Source organism: Canis lupus, chromosome 4 (assembly GCF_048164855.1).
Source record: "Canis lupus baileyi chromosome 4, mCanLup2.hap1, whole genome shotgun sequence".
NCBI lineage: Eukaryota > Metazoa > Chordata > Mammalia > Carnivora > Canidae > Canis > Canis lupus.
Window position 1 is genome coordinate 37,093,453 of NC_132841.1, and position 20,401 is coordinate 37,113,853.

General features: G+C 36.7%; 1 protein-coding gene and 1 pseudogene across 6 annotated transcripts in view; both read left to right on the plus strand.

Moving 5' to 3' along the window:
• UIMC1 (ubiquitin interaction motif containing 1) overlaps positions 1–20,401 on the plus strand; it is a 126,975-nt gene that overhangs the window by 49,042 nt on the left and 57,532 nt on the right. For all 6 annotated transcript variants that reach the window (XM_072824046.1, XM_072824051.1, XM_072824048.1 and 3 more), the window contains one exon: positions 20,149–20,273. In XM_072824046.1, coding sequence (XP_072680147.1) covers positions 20,149–20,273 — 125 coding nt within the window. The remainder of the gene's footprint in view (positions 1–20,148; positions 20,274–20,401) is intronic.
• LOC140632830 (U4 spliceosomal RNA) lies at positions 17,021–17,096 on the plus strand (annotated as a pseudogene).

The window sequence follows — 20,401 nt, forward strand, 5'->3', positions numbered from 1 at the left end:
CCCTCCATTCACTCAAGGTAGGGGAGATAAGGATGGAAGTTCCAACCATCTAAACCCACGGTTGGTTGGTTTCCGCATCCTTAGGGGTTTTCCAAAAGTAAGTGCATTAATGTGACTCAGGTATGGTTGAAAAGGGATTGTTAAAAATAAGAAAAGTTACCTTTATTGTTCTTTTCACTTAGGAAATTGGAAGGGGTTTAGGAGTTCTGTGTGAGGGAACAAAGATCAAATATTTATTTATTAGTATAAGTCAACAATAGCACAAAAATTTTGTTGTAGGTTTACTTTTTTGATTTTGTACTCAATTGTGAAGTTACTTATTTTTTTTGGCATTTTAATGTGAAGTGTTCAAGCATTTCAGTGAACTTTAAAAAAATATAACTAGCTGAAATTTTTTTTTAAGATTTTATTTATTTATTCATGAGAGACACGGGGCGGGGGGAGAGACACACACACAGACAGACAGAGAGGCAGAGACACAGTCAGAGGGAAAAGCAGGTTCCATGCAGGGAGCCTGATGTGGGACTCTATCCCGGGACTCCAGGATCAGGCCTTGGGCTGAAGGTGGCGCTTTAACCACTGAGCCACCCGGGCTGCCCACTCGCTGAAATTATTACAAAAGTTGGTTGAAGATAAACAAGGCTTTATTTCACTATTAATTTGAATTTCAGTAATTTAAGGTAGAATTCTTGCCTTAAAAAATTAACCACAAACAGTTCTTTGTTGTGAAATCATTGCATTATGTCTAGAGGTACCTGTCAGGTTAGATCTGTCAAATGTATGCAAGTTACTTTCAGTATTGAAAATTGTTAAAATGAAAAAAAAAGAAAATTGTTGATACAGGGCAGCCAGGGTGGCTCAGCGGTTTAGCGCCGCCTTCAGCTCAGGGCCTGATCCTGGAGACCTGGGATCGAGTCCCACGTCGGGCTCCCTGCATGGAGCCTGCTTCTCCCTCTGCCTGTGTCTCTGCCTCTCTCTCTCTCTCTCTCTCTCTCTGTGTCTCTCATGAATAAATAAATAATATCTTAAAAAAAAAAGAAAGAAAATTGTTGATACAATTTTTTTGAGATGTAATTTTGTCAATTGATAGTTAAGTTTATGTCATCATTGGTGGACTCTTTATCGTTGTCTGGTTATTCTGGATCTTTATAATCAGATTGGGTTTTACTTTTTTATTTAGTTGTGTCATGCTTTTTTTACCTGGTCTGACAATCCTTTTTATCTTTTTTATGTATTCTGACAACTTTTGTTTTTTATAATTACATTTAATGTAATTATTAATGATACTGAATTGAAATTTACCATTTTGAAAGTGTTTGTTCCAACTGTTCTTTGTCTTTTTTTCTTCCTTTTTTGTCCTTTTTTTGTATTTGTATTATTTTGTATTTGTATTATTTTTGAGTATTATTTTGATTCCATTTTGTTTTTGCTATTGACATATTTACATCTCTTTTAAAACATTTACTAGTTGCCTTAGTCTATAGGACACACAATTAATCACCTTCAAATAATGTTATATTGTTTCGTGTGTAGTGTAGACTGTGTAAAGGTATATTCCCTATTTTGTCTACCCTACTTTGTGTTATTTTTGCCATACATTTTCGTTTTGCATTTGCATATAATTGATACTATTTTCCTTTAGACGGTTAAATATCCATTAGAGCAATGGAAATAAAAAATAAAGAATTCCAAAAATAAATAAATAAATAAATAAATAAATAAATAAATAAAGAATTCCATGCTTTATTTGTGTGATCTCAAGGACTGTTCATTTCTTTGTGTAGATCCTGGTTTCCAGGCTCATCTGCTCTCTGTTGGAAAGCTTCCTTTAGGGCATCCCAGGTGGCTCAGTGGTTTAGTGCCCCCAGGGCGTGATCCTGGAGACCTGGGATCAAGTCCCACATCAGGCTCCCTGCATGGAGCCTGCTTCTCCCTCTGCCTGTGTCTGTGCCCCTCTCTCTGTGTGTCTCATGAGTAAATAAATAAAATCTTAAAAAAAAAAAAAAAAAAAAGGAAAGCTTCCTTTATCACTTTTGTAATATAGATTGGTTGCCAATTAATCCTCTGTTTTTGTTTGTCTGAGAAAGTCTTTATTGCTCCCATTTTTATGGCAACAATTTTATTGAGATATAACTCATATATAGTACAATTCATTGATCATACATACCTTTATTATTTAAAATATATAATGGGTTTTAGTATTAAGAGTTGTGCAACTGTTGCCACAGCAACCACTAATTTACTTTCTGTCCCTCTAGATTTGCCTATTCTGGACATTCCCTGTAAATAAAATCATATAACATATATCTTTTGTGACTAGCTTCTTTGACCTAGCTTAATGTTTTCACATTCATCCATGTTTTGGCATCATAGTACTTAATTCCTTTATTACTAAGTAATATTCCATTATATTGCTGTGCCATATTTTGTTCAGTCATTTATCACTTGATGGACATTTAGATTGTTTCTACTCTGGCTCATAAGACCAGAATTGCTGTGAACATTTCCGTGCAAGTTTTTGTGTGGACATATGTTTTCATTTCTCTTGGGTTTATGCCTAGGAGTAGAATTCCTAGGTCATATGGAAACTCAGTATTTAATTATTTGAGAAGCTTCCACAGTTTCCTAAAGTGGCTCCCCGTTTTACATATCCACCACCATCGTATAAAGGTTCCAGTTCCTTCACATCCTTGCCAACACTTTTTTCTTTTTCTTTTTCTTTTTTCTTTTTTTTTTTTTTTTTACAGTATAGACATTCTAATTCTAATGGGTATGAAATTATATCTCATTGTGGTTTTGATTTACATTTCTCTAATGACTAATGATGTTGGCCATCTTTTTGCATGTATATTGGCCATTTGTATGGTGTTTTTTTTTGTATGTTTTTTTTGGAAAAGTTGATTCATATCCTTTGCTCATTAAATTGTTTTATTATAAAATTCACAAAAAACCTGCTATGTTAGCCATTTAAAATTTTTTTTATCATGAAAGAGGTGTTGAATTTTGGTATTTTTTTTTCTGTGTCTATTGATATGATCATTTGGGTTTCATGTTTTACTTTGTTGATGTGGTATATTAATTGATTTTCTTATGTTAAACTAGCCTTGCATTCCTGGGATAATTCTACTTTGTCATAGTGTAGAATACTTTCTATATGTTGCAGGATTTGTTTTGATAGTGTTATATTGAGGATTTTTGCATCTACATTCATAAGAGATACTGATCTGTAGTTTCCTGGTTATGTCTTTATCTGGATTTGGTATTAGGCTAAAATTGGCCTCAGGGAATGAGTTGCACATTGTTTCCTCCATTAATTTTTGGAAGAGTTGGTATTAATTTTTCTTTAACTGTTTGACAGAATTCACCAGTGAAGCCATCTGGGTCTAGGCCTTTCTTTGTGGTTAGGTTTTGATTACTGATTCAATCTCTTACCTGTCGTATTCTATTCAGATTTTCTTTTCTTGAGTCAGTTTTGGTAGTTTGTGTCATTTTAGGAATTTGTGTGTTTCATCTAAGTTAGTGAATCAAGTGGCATATAGTTTTTCATAGATTCCATTATAGTACTTTTTATTTTTGTAATGTCTCCATGGACATTCCTACTTTTAGTTGTCTGAATCTTTTTCCTCCCCCTGCTTAATCTAAGTCATAGTTTGTCAATTAGCAACCTAGTTTTTAAAATAAAATTTCCTGTTTTTCTATTGATTTCTTCTTTCCTTCCTTCCTTCCTTCCTCCCTCCCTTCCTCCCTCCCTCCCTCCCTCCCGTCCTTCCTTCCTTCCTTCCTTCTGCTTTCTTTAGGTTTAGGTGGCTCTTTTCTTCCTGTGTCTTAAGGTGGAAGTTTAGGTTTGATTCAAGATCTTTCTCTCTCTTTTTTTTTCCATTTGTTTTTATTTAAGTTTGATTTGACAACATACACTATAAAACCCAGTGCTCACCCCATCAAGTGCCCTCCTTAGTGCCCATCACCCAGTTACCCCAACCCCCTGCCCACCTCTCCTTCTGCAACCCTTTGTTTCCCAGAGTTAGGAGTCTCTCATGATTTGTCTCCCTCTCCAATTTTTTCCACTCAGTTCTCCTCCTTCCTTTATAATCCCTTTCACTATTTCTTATATTCCCTGTAGGAGTGAAACCAAATTATGATTGTCTTTTCTGATTGACTTATTTCACTGAGCATAATACCCTCAAGTTCCATCCACATCAAAGGAAATGGTGGGTATTTGTCCTTTCTGATGGCTGAGTAATATTCCATTGTATATATATACCACATCTTCTTTACCCATTCATCTGTTGAAGGGCATTGTGGGTTCTTCCTCAGTTTGGTTATTGTGGACATTGCTGCTATGAACATTGGGGTGCAGGTGTCCCGGCCTTTCACTACATCTGTATCTTTGGGGTAGATACCCAGTAGTGCAATTCCTGGGTTGTGGGTTGTAGCGTAGCTCCATTTTTAACTCTTTGAGGAACCTTCACACTGTTTTCTAGAGTGGCTGTACCAGTTCACTTTCCCACCAACAGTGCAAGAGGGTTCCCCTTTCTCCACATTCTTCAACATTTGTTGTTACCTGTCTTGTTAATTTTCACCATTCTTGCTGGTGTGAGGTGGTACCTCATTGTGGTTTTGATTTGTATTTCCCTGATGCCAAGGGATGTGGAGCATTTTCTCATGTGCGTGTTGGCCATGTGTACGTCTTCTTTGGTGAAATCTCTGTTCATGTCTTTTGCCCATTTCATGATTGGATTGTTTGTTTCTTTGCTGTTGAGTTTAATAAGTTCTTTATAGATCTTGGATATTAGCCCTTTATCTGATATGTCATTTGCAAATACCTTCTCCCATTCTATAGGTTGTCTTTTAGTTTTGTTGACTGTTTCTTTGCTATGCAGAAGCTTTTTATTCTGATTAAGTCCCAACAGTTCATTTTTGCTTTTGTTTCCCTTGCCTTCATAGAGGTATCTTGCAAGAAGTTGCTGTGGCCAAGTTCAAAAAGGGTGTTTGCCTGTGTTCTCCTCTAGGATTTTGATGGATTCTTGTCTCACATTTAGATCTTTCATCCATTTTGAATGTATCTTTGTGTATTGTGTAAGAGAATGGTCTAGTTTCATTCTTCTACATGTGGCTGTCCAATTTTCCCAGCACCATTTATTGAAGAGACTATCCTTTTTCCAGTGGATAGTCTTTCCTGCTTTGTTGAATATTGGTTGATCATAATGTTGAGGGTCCACTTCTGGATTCTCTATTCTGTTCCATTGATCTGTGTGTCTTTTTGTGCTAGTACCATACTGTCTTGAGGATCACAGCTTTGTAATACAGCTTGAAATCCGGCATTGTGATGCCCCCCGCATTGATTTTCTCTTTCAGTATTCCTCTGGCTATTCGGGGTCTTTTCTGATTCCACACAAATCTTAAGATTATTTGTTCCAACTCTGTGAAGAAAGTCCATGGTATTTTGATAGGGATTGCATTGAATGTGTAAATTGCCCTGGATAGCATAGACATTTTCACAATATATATTCCTCCAATCCATGAGCATGGAATGTTTTTCCATCTCTTTGTGTCTTCCTCAATTTCTTTCAGAAGTGTTCTGTAGTTTTTTTAGGTATAGATTCATTACCTCTTTGGTTAGGTTTATTCCTAGGTACCTTATGCTTTTGGGTGCAATGGTAGATGGGATTGATTCTTTAATTTCTCTTTCTTCAGTCTCATTGTGTATAGAAATGCCACTGATTTCTGTGAATTGATTTTGTATCCGGCCACATTGGTGAATTGCTGTATGAGTTCTAGCAGTCTTAGGGTGGAGTCTTTTGGGTTTTCTTTATACGGTATCATGTCATCTGCAAAGAGGGAGAGTTGGACTTCCTTTTTTTTTTTTTCTTTGAAATATTTAATTTATTTAATCATGAGAGACACAGAGAGGCAGAGACAGAAGGAGAAGGAGGCTCCTTGCAAGGAGCCTGATGTGGGACTCGATCCCAGGACCCTGGGATTTTACCCTAAGCTGAAGGCAGATTCTCAACTACTGAGCCTCCCAGGTGTCCTGAATCTTCTTCATTTTTTAAAAATATTCCCCTTATTATAGAGTTCTGGTTTGACAGTTTTTTCTTTTAGCATTTTCAGTCTGTCACTCCATTGTCTTCTGGCTGCAGAATTTTTAATGAGAAGATGATGATAATTCTAACTTTATTCTTCTGTTTGTAACCTGTCTTTATTGGTGACTGTCTTCAATATATATATATATTTTAATTACCAGTTTGAAAATAATGTTTAGGTGTGGATTTTTTTGGGTGGGGTAAATGGAATATATATATATATATATACTCACACATATATATATGTATCAAGAATTAATCAAGGGTTGGATGCTTAACTAACTGAGCCACCCAGGCTCCTCATGGTCTTTATTATGTTGAAGTATTTCCTCTCTAAATCTACTTTGTTGTGAGTTTTTATCATGAATGATGTTGAATTTTGTCAGGTGCATTTTCTTTTAAGATGATCATGATTTTTATCCTACATATACACACACACATATATATGTACATATTTTTTTAAAGATTTTATTTATTCATGAGAGATAGAGAGGCAGAGACATAGGTGGAAGGAGAAGTAGGCTCTTCGCAGGGAACCCTATGTGGAGCTTAGTTCCTGGACTGGGATCACTCCCTGAGCAGAAGGCAGATGCTTAACTGCTGAGCCACCCATGCGTCCCAAATACATGTATTTTTAATAATCTTTTTGTATCTGTGATTTGTAGTCTTTTATTAACTTTTGAAAATTCCCAATTTTGTTTTATTAAGACTTTAGTTTTTTAGTTTTTGGTTCAGAGCAAAATTGAGTGAAGAAACTGATTTTCCGTTTACCCCCTTACCTCATACGTGTAGAGCTGCCTCTGGCAGAGTGGAACATTTGTTATAGTCGATGAACATTCAGTGACATAATCACCCTAAGTCCATAGTTTATATTGAGGTTCACATTTGGTGTTATCCATTCTGTGGGTTTTAACAAATACATAATGACATGTATCCATCATTATGGTATCATACATTTTCACTGTCCTAAAAATTTTTTGTGCCCTCCCTATTCATCCCCTTGCTAATCTCTTACAACCACTGGTATTTCTATTAGATGTATATAATATCTCATTGTTGTTTTAAGTTTCATTTCCCTGATGATATATGATGTGTAATATCTTTTCATAAGCTTATTTGCTATCTGTATATCTTTTTGGTGAAGGTCTTTCTTCTACTTAATACGTCTATTCAGGGCTAGAAAGTTCCCTTTCAGCACTGCTTTTGCTGAATCCCACAAATTTTGATAAGCTGTGTTTTTATTTTTTCCACTTGCAATTTCTTGGATCCATGTGTTATCTAGAAGTGTGTTGTTTAATCTCCATGAGTTTTTGGATTTTCTCGTTACCTTTTTGTTACTGATTTCTAGATTAATTTAATTGTAGTATGAGAGTAGACATTGCCTAATTTTTATTTAAAATTTTTAAGGTGTATTTTATGTGTCTTGACAGACCACATTTGGTGACAGACCACAATGTTTTATGTGAGCTTGGTATTGGTTGGAATAACCTATGGATGTCAGTTACATCCATTTGATTGATGTTGTTAAGTCCAGTTATACCCTTACTGCTTGCTTTTCTGCCTGCTGGATCAGTCTATTTCTGATAGAGATGTTGAAGTTTTAAAATATGATAGTGGATTCATGTATTTCTCCTTGTAGCTCTATAAGTTTTTGCTTTACATAATGGCATTTACATGTTAAGGATTGCTATGTCTTCTTGGAAAATTGACCTCTTGGGCAGCCCAGGTGGCTCAGCGGTTTAGCGCTGCCTTTGGCCCAGGGTCAGATCCTGGAAACTTGGGATCGAGTCCCACATTGGGCTCCCTGCATGGAGCCTGCTTCTCTCTCTGCCTCTCTCTCTCTCTCTCTCTCTCTCTCTCTCTCTGTGTGTGTGTCTCTCATGAATGGATAAATAAAATCTTAAAAAAAAAAGAGGGGCACAAGAAAATTGACCTCTTTATTATCATGTAATGCCCTTCTTTATACCTGTTAACTTTCCTTGCTCTGAAATTGGCTCTTTCTGAAATTAATGTAGTTACTCCTACTCTTTCTTTTATTTATTTATTTATTATTATTTTAAAAAAGTTTTTATTTATTCATGAAAGACACAGAGAGAGACGCGGAGACATAGGCAGAGGGAGAAGCAGGCTCCCTGCAGGGAGCCCAATGCGGAACTTGATCCCTGGAATCAGAATCACATCCCCAGCCAAAGGCAGATGTTCAACCACTGAGCCACCCAGGTGTCCCTCTTTTTTTTTTTTTTTTTTCTGTTTTTTAAAGATATATTTGTTTTTGAGAGAGTGTGTGTGTTCTGTGCATGATTGCAGAAGGATCAGATGAAGATAGAGAATCTCAAGTGGACTCCCTGCTTAGAACCATCTAAGGGCTCTGTCCCATGACCTCGAGATCATGACCGGAGCCAAAATTAAGAGTAGGATGCTTAACTGTCTGAGTCACCCAGGTGCCCCTCTGCATCTTTCTTTTGATTAGTGTTATTGTGATATATTTGTCCATTTACTTTTTAAAAAAAAAAGATTTTATTTATTTGAGAGAGAGGATGAGAGAGAGCAGGGAGAGGGGCAGGCTGAGAGGGAGGGAGAAGTGGGGCTTCACTGAGTGGGAAGCCAGAAGTGGGGTTTGATCCTAGGACACTGGGTTCATGACCTGAGCTGAAGGCAGATACTTGACCAACTGAGCCATCCAGGCACCCCCATTTACTTTTGTTTTCCATATATGGTCTTCATTATGCTTTTTAAAAGATTTATTTAGAGAGAGCATGCAAGTGGGGGGAGGGTGAGAATCTCAGACATACTCCTTGCTGAATGCAGAACCTGATGTGGGGCTGGATCCCAGGCCCTGATATCATGACCTGAGCCAAAATCAGGAGTTGGATGCTTAACTAACTGAGCCACCCAGGTGCCTCATGGTCTTTATTATGTTGAGGTATTTGCCCTCTAAATCTACTTTGTTGTGAGCTTTTATCATGAATGATGTTCAATTTTGTCAGGTGCATTTTCTTTTAAGATGATGATTTTTATCCTTCATTTTATTGTTTTGTTTATTGAAGTATAATTAACATATAATGTTCTGTTAGTTTTAAGTGTACAGCATATTGATCCAGCAATTCTTTTTTGTTCAACAATTTTTTTTTTGTGAATCTTAAATTATTATTATTTCTTCGTGTCGCTTACACCCAAGGTTGGGGCAGAGGAGAGGGGGGAAGAGGAGAGGGGGGAATCTCCTCTCCTCCTAATTGTTCAACAATTCTTTACATTACTCAGTGCTTACCACAATAAAGGTGGTCACCATCTGTTACTATACAACATTATTATTGACTATATTCCCTATACTGTACCATCTTTTTAAATCTGTATTTGCCTTTATATTTGTTTATTTTTAAAGATTTTATTTATTCATGACACACAGAGAGAGGCAGAGACACAGGCAGAGGGAGAAGCAGGCTCCCCGCAAGGAGCCTGATGTGAGACTTGATCTCAGACCCTGGGATCACGCCCCAAGCCAAAGGCAGATGCCCAATTGCTGAGCCACCCAGGTGCCCCTGCCTTTTATGTTTTTTTTTTTTTTTTTTTAAAGATTTTATTTATTTATTCATGATAGTCACACAGAGAGAGACAGAGAGGCAGAGACACAGGCAGAGGGAGAAGCAGGCTCCATGCAGGGAGCCCGAAGTGGGATTCGATCCCAAGTCTCCAGGATCGCGCCCCGGGCCAAAGGCAGGCTCCAAACCGCTGCGCCACCCAGGGATCCCGCCTTTTATGGTTTTAACTGAGTATCTTATGTGATTACATTCTCTCTTTTTTTAATATTTATTTCAGTTAGAATTCTTTTTTTTTTTTTTTACAATTTTTAGCGATTGCCCTAGAGTTTGCAATATACATTTACAACTAATCCAAATCCATTCTCAAATAGCACTGTAATTCATAAGTATTTGTGTACTTTATAATAAGAAAATAATGCTAATTCCTCTCATTTCTTATATCATTGTTGTCATTTCACAAATGCAGACACCTGTATAAAAATAAGATACACAAACATACACAAACAGATACATTGTTAGTATTAGTTTTTTGAACAGTTTTCTGTTAAATTAAGAATAAGAAAAATAGGGATGCCTGGGTGGCTCAGTGGTTGACCATCTGCCTTCAGCTCAGGTCGTGATCCCAGTCGAGTCCCGCATAGGGTTCCCTGCAGGGAGCCTGCTTCTCCCTCTGCCTGTGTCTCTGCCTCTCTCTGTGTGTCTCTCATGAATGAATAAATAAAATCTTCAAAAAATAAGAAAAATAAGTTTTTATTCTACCTTCGTGTATTCCTTTTTTATTTTTAAAAATATTCCATTTATTTATGTATGTATGTATGTATGTATGTGTTCATGAGAGACCCAGAGAGAGAGGCAGAGACACAGGCAGAGGGAGAAGGAGGCTTCCTGAAGGGCAGCCCAATGGGAGACTCAACATATCCCTTAAGTATTCCTTCTTTAATATTCTTCCTTTATTTATGTATATCTGAGTTTCTGACCTGTGTCTAAGGAACTTCTTTCAACATTTCTTGCAAAGCAGGTCTATTGGCAACAAATTGCCTTAGTTTTTGTTTAAGAAAGTCTATTTCTCCTTCAATTTTGAAGAATAATTCACAGGGTAAAGAATTCTGTATTGGTAGATTTTTTTCTTTCAATACTAAGTATTTCACTCTCTTTTTGCTTGCATCGTTTTTGAGAAGTCAGATGTAATTCTTATCTTTATTTCTGTATAGTTAAGGTATCCCCACCACCATCACTTCTTTTAGGATTTTTCCTTTATCTTAGATTTTCTGTAGTTTGAAAATGGTATGTCTTTAAGTGTAAGGTGGGTTTTCGTTTTTTTGTTGAGCTTTCTGGACCTGTGTTTTGGTACCTGACATTAATTTGGGAAGATTTTGAGTCCTTTACTGTTTTGCATGTTTCTTTTTCTCCTTTCTTTTTTCTTTATGGTAGGTAGTTGTATTATGTGTTTGTTACTTCTTTTGTGATTGTCGCATAGTTCTTGGATATTCTGTTTTATTCTTTTCAGTCTCTGTTTTCTTTTTAGTTTTGGAGGTTTCTTTGATATATACTCAGTTGTGTCTAGTTTACTAATAAGCCCAACAAAGGCATTCTTCAATTTTGTTTTAGTGTTTTTGATCTCTAGCATTTCTTGGTTCTTTCGGATTCCCATCTCTATTTGTATTGTCCATCTGTCCGTGCATGTTCTCTACTTTATCCATGAGAGCCCTTAGCATATTAATCATAGTTGTTTTATTTATTTATTTAAAATAAATTATTTTAAAAATTTAAATTAGTTTTTTTTTCTTTTTAGAGAGGGTGGGCAGGAAAGACAGAGGAAAAGGGAGAGAGAGAATCTCAAGCAAACTCCACGCCTAGCACAAAGCCTCTACATAGGGCTTGAGCTCACAACCCTGAGACCATGACCTGAGCTGAAATCAAGAGTTGGACACTTAACTAACTAAGCCACCCAGGCACCTCTAATCATAGTTGTTTTAAATTTCTAGTCTGAGAATTCCAATATCTCTGCCGTGTCTGGTCCTTTTTTTTTTTTTTTTTTTTTTTTTTTTCCGTGTCTGGTTCTGATGCTTACTTTGTCTCTTCAAAGACAAAACAAAGACAAAACCCCTCTTTTGTGGGTTTTTTTTTTCTTTTAGAATGCCTTGTTAATTTTTGCTTGAGAACTGGACATGATGTACATAGAAAGAAACTGTTATACATAGGTTTTTGGTAATTAATATGTTAGTAAGGTATGAGGGTAGGGAATGTATTTTGCAGTTCTATTGTTAGGTGTCAGTCATTTAGTGTCTGTGTCTATGGGCTGTGAACTTCACAAGTGTTTCTCAGTGCCCCCCCCCCCCCCTTTTAATGCCCCCTGCTCTTCCTCTATGTGGGACAGGGTGGCTAGAGAAGTTTGGAATTTGGTATTTCCCCTTTTTCAGATCAGTTCAGTACTGATAATACCCTGTCAGTGTAGGCTTTGATGACCTATTTTGACCTAGGGCATACCTTCTTAAAAAGAACCAAGTGTTTTGGCATATTTCAAAATAGTTCCTTTTCCCTCCCTCTGTGGTAGTCAAGTGGAAATTTATTTATTTATTGTGAGAACCTAGTTGTGCTCTTGAAAAGAAAACTTAACAAAAATGTGGGGGTTTGCTGTTACTGAGTTTCTGTGGAGTTTTTAATGCTCAGACTTATATGCACTGAGCCTCCACTAATTTGTCAGTTTATTGTTTTTTTACCCTGACAGTGGCAGCTTCTGCTTTTGAATCTCTGCTCTGATACACCATTACTCCCTGTATTCTCCTGTTGATCTCTTTGTCTTGGTGCAGTAGTTTGCCCTGTATCCTCCCTTTTTTGTGGATTGAAAAAGAGTTGTTGATTTTTTTTAGTCTCTTCAGCTTTTTACTTCTCATTAGGACAGAGTGGCAACTTCCACGTTGTAGAATCAGAAATTGGTTGTATCGTCCCCATTATGTTTTCATTTGGGCATTATTCAGTTTATCATTTTTATGTTTTTGTGATTAGCATTTTGATAACAACATCTGAGTTTCTTGAGTTAACATGCTATAATTTACTTAACCATTGCCTTTTTTTTTTTTTTTTTTGAAGGCATTTAAGTCAGTGTTCCTTTAGATGATAGTATAGCGGACATCTTTTTGTGTATAGCATTGCTCTTCAGTGACTGCCTAGGGTTAATTCCCAAAAGTGGTATCACTTTGTCTGAGAATGCACATATATAAGGGTTATGACATGGTGCCTTTCAAATATGTTTTACAAATTTATACTGTAACTGGCAACATACAGATATATTAGCTTTACTGCAGTTGCAGAGCTCTATCTGATTTGGAAAAGCAAGTTCTTAGGAAAAGATTTGGGTGGGAAAATAATTTATCTTGTTTGTTTTTTTGTTTTATGAAATGTTCCCTTTCGGCCATTTCAAATACCCCCAGATTATACGGATTCTCTTGGTGGGTACGATCTAATTTTGTGATCTAATTTGTTAACAGCCTGTTTATACATCTCAGTGGGAGGCTAACCTGAATGCTGGGAGACGTTAATCGTCATAAATTATGATCAGCATAATCAGTCTCACAAATTGTGTGCTACTGTGTGTTTAGCTCAGCAGAATCATTTAATAAGCTGAGCAGGTCAATTCAGTTGAAGATTCTAAGGTTGACACTTGCTGTTATTTTCCTTTAAGGTTCATGATCCGGGGAAAAGCTCTTTTTCCTTTTCTACTAATGGTTGGGTTCTTATATAGCAGAGAGATCAAGTAAAATGAATCTTAATCAACAGTGATGTGTTTTGGACTTTAGTCTCCGATCATGGTTGATATATGAAAATAAGAGACAATAATAGTGAATGACAGTAACTAATTCTGATTATGGTTTAAATTAAATATGTAATGGTGGCTTTGTCAAGTTATATGATTATATGCTATGAGTAATATATACATAAAAGAATCTGAATTGGATTTCTTTAAATAATACATAATGACAATATGTAATTTAATTATTAATTAATAGTAATTAATAATTTTGGATATTTGTATGTGCCAAGCACTATTCTCTCTTACATGTATTAAATTAATCCTCTTAACAGCTGTAAATATTTTTACGTCAAGTTTATATATGTGGGGCAGCCCCGGTGGCGCAGCGGTTTAGCACTGCCTGCAGCCCAGGGCGTGATCCTGGAGGCCCTGGATCGAGTTCCACGTCAGGCTCTCTGTATGATGCCTGCTTCTCCCTCTGCCTGTGTCTCTGCCTCTCTCTCTCTGTCTCTATGAATGAATAAATAAAAAAATCTTAAAAAAAAAAAAAGTTTATATATGTGTGACCCAAAACAAGCATTATAGAATCATGGTATTTACATGAGAATCCCTAAAGTGAAGAGTATAATTCATCTACATTTATGTTCATAGCAGATTAAAAGAAGCAAAGTAAAAAGGGAGAGGGAGATTATCAAAGACCACCACTATTATCTAGCTATGCAAGATAATTAACCTGCTGAAGTCTAGACAACTAAAGAAGCAAAAATCAAGATTTAAACCTAGGAAGACTGCTTCTAGAGCTTCCTACTTGTGTGTCAGAAAAACAGAAGCACATTGTGTTACTACATTAATTTTTGTTCTAATGGTGGAGCAAGAGGGAAGAGTCTGGAGAATGTCAGTTAATGTAGCAAAGCTTCATCTCTCCAGAACTTTTAGGCAATAGGGTGTTTTGAGAAGCAGAGAATTAAAAAGAACTCAGATTTATGTCTTTTGCATTATATGGTTCTTGGTTCTCTTAAATTGAACATAAAAGATGTAATCAATTCTTTTTATGATTTAGTGACTTCGATAGGAATGTCTATTTCACTTTAGCTATTTTAGTGGTGTGTAGTACTATCTCATTTTATTGTTTGACAAAAATTATTAATTTGAGAGAGAGTGTGACAGAACATGAACAAGGGGAGGGGCAAAGGGAGAGGGAGAAGCAGACCACTTACCAAGCATGGAGTCTGACGCTGGGCTTGATCCTAGAACCCTGAGCTCACAACTGGAGTTGAAGTCAGATGCTTAACTGCTTAACTGACTGAACCACCCAGGTGCCTGTCCTATCTCTCTTTTTTTTTTTTTTTAAAGATTTTATTTATTTTTTCATGAGAGACACACAGAGAGGCAGAGACACAGGCAGAGGAAGAAGCAGGCTCCTTACAGGGAGCCTGATGCAGGACTCGATCCCAGGACCCTGGAATCCTGCCTTGAGCCAAAGGCAGACGCTCAGTCACTGAGTCATGCAGGCATCCCCCTACTATCTCATTTTAATTTGCATTTTCCTCTTGACTAATGGTCTTTTCATGTGCTTATTGGTCATTCTGATATTTTCTTCTGTGAAGGATCTGTTTAGATCTCTTGCTCATTATTTTAAAAATTAGATTGCTTGTTTTCTTATTAACTTGTAGGAATTCTTTATCAGTTTTGGATATTAGTCTTTTGTCAGATTACATATATGTACGTATGTATATTGTAAATATGTGCCATTTTGTGGCTTACCTTTTTCTTAAGATTTAAATTTTGATGATGTCCATTTTTTTTTGTTTGTTTTATGTTTTTTTCTTTCTAGGTCTTGTCCAAGAAATCTTGGACTACCTTAAGATTATAAAGATTTTCACTTATGTTTTCTTCTAGAATTTTTATAGTTTTAGCTCTTTTTTTTTTTTAAGATTTTATTTATTTATTCATGAGAGACACAGAGAGAGGCAAAGACATAGGCAGAGGGAGAAGCAGGCTCTATGCAGGGAGCCCAACGTGGAACTTGATCCCGGGTCTCCAGGATCACACCTTGGGCTGAAGGTGGTGCTAAACCGCTGAGCCACCTGGCTGCCCAGTTTTAGCTTTTATATTTAGATGTGTGATTCATTTTGAGTTAGTTTCTATATATAGTATGAGATAAGGGTTGAAGATAAGTTTTTTCATGGATATCTAGTTGTAGCACTATTTGTTGAAAAGCTTGTCCTTGTTGAAAATCCATTATGGATCTATTTCTGATTTTTCTGTTACATTTCATTAAACAAGCTTGTTGAGATTTTGATTGGGATTGTGTTGATTCTATAAATCAATTTGGGTAGAATTGATGTCTTATTTTCTGAATTAGTTTGGTATTAATTTTTTCTTTATTGTTTGATAGAATTCACCAGTGATGAATGTCAGATAGTTTTGGGATTTTCTTTAAGGAAAAGTTTTATAATAACAAATTCAATTTCCTTAATAGAGATAAGACTATTCAGACTTTGTGTTTCTTCTTGTGTCATTTTTCATAATTAGTATAGTTTCAGTAATTTTGTTTCAGCAAAATCAATGTTTCAATCTTTTTGTTGTTCCTCAAAGGATCCTTTTTAGACATTTTTTTCCTAACCACCTGTGCCCATGAAATTTTAATACCACAGATAATGCTGTAGATCCCATTTATGCACTGATTGTGTATCTGTGTGTGTTTTGTTTTGTTGTTGTTTTTTTAAGTAGACTCCATGCTCAGTGTGGAGCCCTGTGCAGGGGGCTTGAGCTCATAACTCTGAGATCGAGACCTGAACTGAAATCCAGACTCAAACACAACCAACTAAGCCACCCAGGCACCCTTGTATATCTTTCTTTTATACATAAAGAGAGTTATGATTTTCTGACCTCCAAGAACCAATTTTTGTCCATTTGGAGATGAGGTCATCCCTTTTGAGAATGCATGATCCAAGTTGTCAGATTTGTTGATACATAATTGTCCACAGTATTCCCTTATTATTCTTTTCATGACTGTAGAATCTGTAGTATATATCCCTTGTGTTATTCATGATATTGTTAATTTGTGTTTTCTCTTTTTTCCTTAATCTAGTTAGATTTTTATAAATTTTAATTTTTTCATAGAACCAATTTTTTTGCTTCTTTAATTTTTTTCTTTTATATGCCATCTTCTTTTTGTTAATTTCCGTTCTTCGTATTTATTTCTCTTTGCTTTGGGTTAATTTCACTCTTCATTTTCTAGCTTCTTTAAGTGTGAAGCTTGCATCATTTTAAACTTTTTTTTTTTTTTTAAGATTTATTTGTTAGAGCAGGGGAAGAAGAGAGGGAGAGGGAGAGAATCTTAAGCAGACTGCATGCTAAGCTCAAGCTCAATGTAAAGCTCAGTCCCAGGCCCTGAGATCATGACCTGAGCTGAAATCAGGAGTTGGCTGCTCAACTGACTGAGCTACCCAGATGGCCCCTAAACTTTTTTCTTTTCTAATATGATCATGAAAACCTGTGTCAGTTACATCCCACAAATTTTGATGTTTTCATTCTCATTAAGGTCATTTCATATATAGTAGAGTCTTTTTTTTATATTTGGGATTCAGTTTTTTAGGATCCTCCATTCTTAACGATTTTATTTTACTTTAAACAAATATTTCAGCTTTGTGCAGTGGCATTATTGCAGCCAATGGGGTTTATCCGAGGCGTGATTATTGCTAATTAAAAAAATGTTTAGGGCAGCCTGGTGGCTCAGCGGTTTAGCACCGCCTTCAGCCCAGGGCCTGATCCTGGAGTCCCAGGATCGACTCCCACATCAGGCTCCCTGCATGGAGCCTGCTTCTCCCTCTGCCTGTGTCTCTGCCTCTCTCTCTCATTCTGTCTCTTATGAATGAATAAATAAATAAAATCCTAAAAAATACTAAAAAAAAAAAAAAATGTTTAGGGCACCTGGGTGGCTCAGTGGTTGAGTGTCTGCCTTTGGCTTAGGCCATGATCCTGTGTCCTGGGATCAAGTCCCATATCGGGCTCCCCATGGGGAGCCTGCTTTTCCCTGTCTATGTCTCTGCCCGCACCCCCCCCCCCGCCCCGCGTGTGTCTCTCATAAATAAATAAAATCTTTAAAAAAATTTAATGTTTACTCAGTTGTGTACGTCAAAGAGATACAAAAAGATATAGTTTAAAAAATGTCACTCTTTCCCTTAGCCCTTCTACCTTGTTCCCAACCCATCTGTATGTAACCACTTTGGATTAGATTCTAATTTATCCTTGTGTCACTCTACAAACATAAACAGGTATATAAAATATTTTCTTACTTCTTTAATACACAAAAAAGTAGCATACTGTTTATAACTCTTGTATGCTTTTTTCTACTTAACATTATTTCTTTGAAGTTGTTCTGTTCCTGGTCCATAGATAGTTTCTGTCTTTTTTTTTTTTTAATTATATGTATGCATATCAGAGTTTATTCAGGAAGTGTCCTGTGTTAGTCATTAAGTAGATTCCAGTGTTTTGCAAATTTAAACAGTGTTGCAATGAAAGATGTAATGCATATTTACTTTTTTTTAATTGGAAGTATAACACTAGAATGAATTGATAGAATTGGGAATGCTGGATCACATGTGTAGTTTGTTAGATATCAAAATCTCTCCATAGGTGTTACACAAAATGGTGATATTCTAATTCTGTCATTTGTTTTACATTTATTAGTTGGAATAATTCTTTATTTTTTTTTTATAAGTTTTGAACTTTTTTTTTTTTTAAGATTTTATTTATTTATTCATGAGAGACACAGAGAGAGAGAGAGAGAGAGAGGCAGAGACACAGGCAGAGGGAGAAGCAGGCTCCATGCAGGGAGCCCGACGCGGGACTCGGTCCTGGGTCTCCAGGATCAGGTCCTGGGCCGAAGGCGGCACTAAACCACTGAGCCACCCGGGCTGTCCTGGAATAATTCTTTAAAGAGAAACTTCTCTTCACCTATTTGGTTACCCTGTAATGTAAGCTTGTATTGGAAGAGTGGAATACAAGCTTGATTCTTTTTTATTTACCTGTTCATCCACCAAATACCATATGATTTCACTCATATGTGGAATTTAAGAAAGGAAACAAATGAACATGTAGGAACGGGGAAAAGAAAAAAAGGAGAGAAGGGAAAAAAGCCCTAAGAGACTCAACAATGGAGAACAAACTGAAGGTTGATGGAGGAAAGTGGGTAGGGGTTGAGCTGGATGGGTGATGGATATTATGGAGGGTACTTGTTATGATAAGCACTGGGTGTTGTATGTAAATGATCAATTGCTGAATTCTCCAGAAACTAATATTGCACTGTATGTTAATTACCTAAAATTTAAATTAAAAAAAAAAACTTGAAAAAACAAAAAACAAAATAATTGATCCACTAGCATTCTTGAGAGCTTGTTTGGAGGTTCTAGCAGGGGAGCGCAGCTACTCGTATACCCTTGACCGAAGAACGGTCCTCCTCTATCGGGGATGGTCGTCCTCTTCGACCGAGCGCGCAGCTTCGGGAGGGACGCACATGGAGCGGTGAGGGAGGAAGGGGAACACCCGCCTAGCCAGCCAGATCAGCCGAATCAACCCTGGCGATCAATGGGGTGACAGATGTCGCAGCCAGATCGCCCTCACATCCTCCACTAGCATTCTTAAACAGTGACCAGTTAGTTGTGTTTTTTTTTTGTTTTGAAGATTTTATTTTTAAGTAATCTCTACACACAATGTAGGGCTTGAAGTCACAACCCCAAGATTAAGAGTTGCATGTTCCACCAACTGAGCCCAACAGGCACCCCACAACGGTGGTTTATTTTAAGTGCCCTTTTGAATTCATAGATTTAAGCGTATTTGATGTCTTAATACATTGCATTTATTATTATTACTGATATTCCAGTTTGCTCAATTTTTGGTTGGTTAGAACTTTTTAAGGTTGGCTACTAAGTTCTTTTGATACGACTCGTAGTGTCTGATAGATACTTTACTCACAACAAATATTCTGGCTCATCTTCTACATTTATTTCATGCTTCAGACTTGGAATCAGCTGTTGTACTTTTGTATCAGCCATGGTACCTTTCTCCAAGGTACCCCCCTTGCTTTTTTTTTTTTTTTAAGATATTTTTATTCATTTATGACAGACACAGAGAGAGAGGCAGAGACACAGGCAGAGGGAGAAGCAGGCTCCATTCAGGGAGCCGGACGTGGGACTTGATCCCAGGTCTCCAGGATCACACCCTGGGCCAAAGGCGGCGCTAAACCACTGGGCCACCGGGGCTGCCCCCCAGTTGCTTTTAATGAGAAATAGTGTTTGGAAATCACATTCGGGACACTAAGGATGTTCTTTTCTGCTGGGCAAATCCAAGGATTCTGAAGAGTAAAATTCTTCTGGTTAAGTGTTGAGTACAAAGTGATGTGATATGTAGCAAAAAGCCCTGGAATGGGAGGCATTTCCTTTATTCATTTATCATCAAGTATTTATTGAGTATCTGTCAGGTGCCAGGCACTCTTTTATACACTGGATATACAGCAGTGAACAAAACAGGCAAAAACTATGCCTTTATGGGAGTTTATAATCTAGTTAACCCAGGATACTTACTGAAAGAACGGTTACTTATCTTGGCCAACACCTTACCTTTTGGGTCTTTCCTCATTTATAAGATTATAAAATTGTACTAAATGGTCTGTAGTGTTTTCACTTGAAAAGTTTAATAATTTGTTTCTTGCTTCTACACTTATTCAATGGTTGTGGTGTTCCTCTCCTCTCTTTTTCTTATCCTCTTACAGAAATGACAGAAGAGGAACAGTTTGCTCTGGCTCTCAAAATGAGTGAGCAGGAAGCTAGGGAGATGAACAGCCAGGAGGAGGAAGAAGAGGAACTCTTGAGGAAGGCCATTGCAGAAAGCCTGAATGTAAATATGCTATGTTGAAAAAGTTTGTGAGGATTGATTAGCTATATATATATTTTTTTACTTCTGCAATATTACAATTGCATTAGGAACTAGCTGTAGTAATTCGTAGGGTTTTCAACTAACAGATA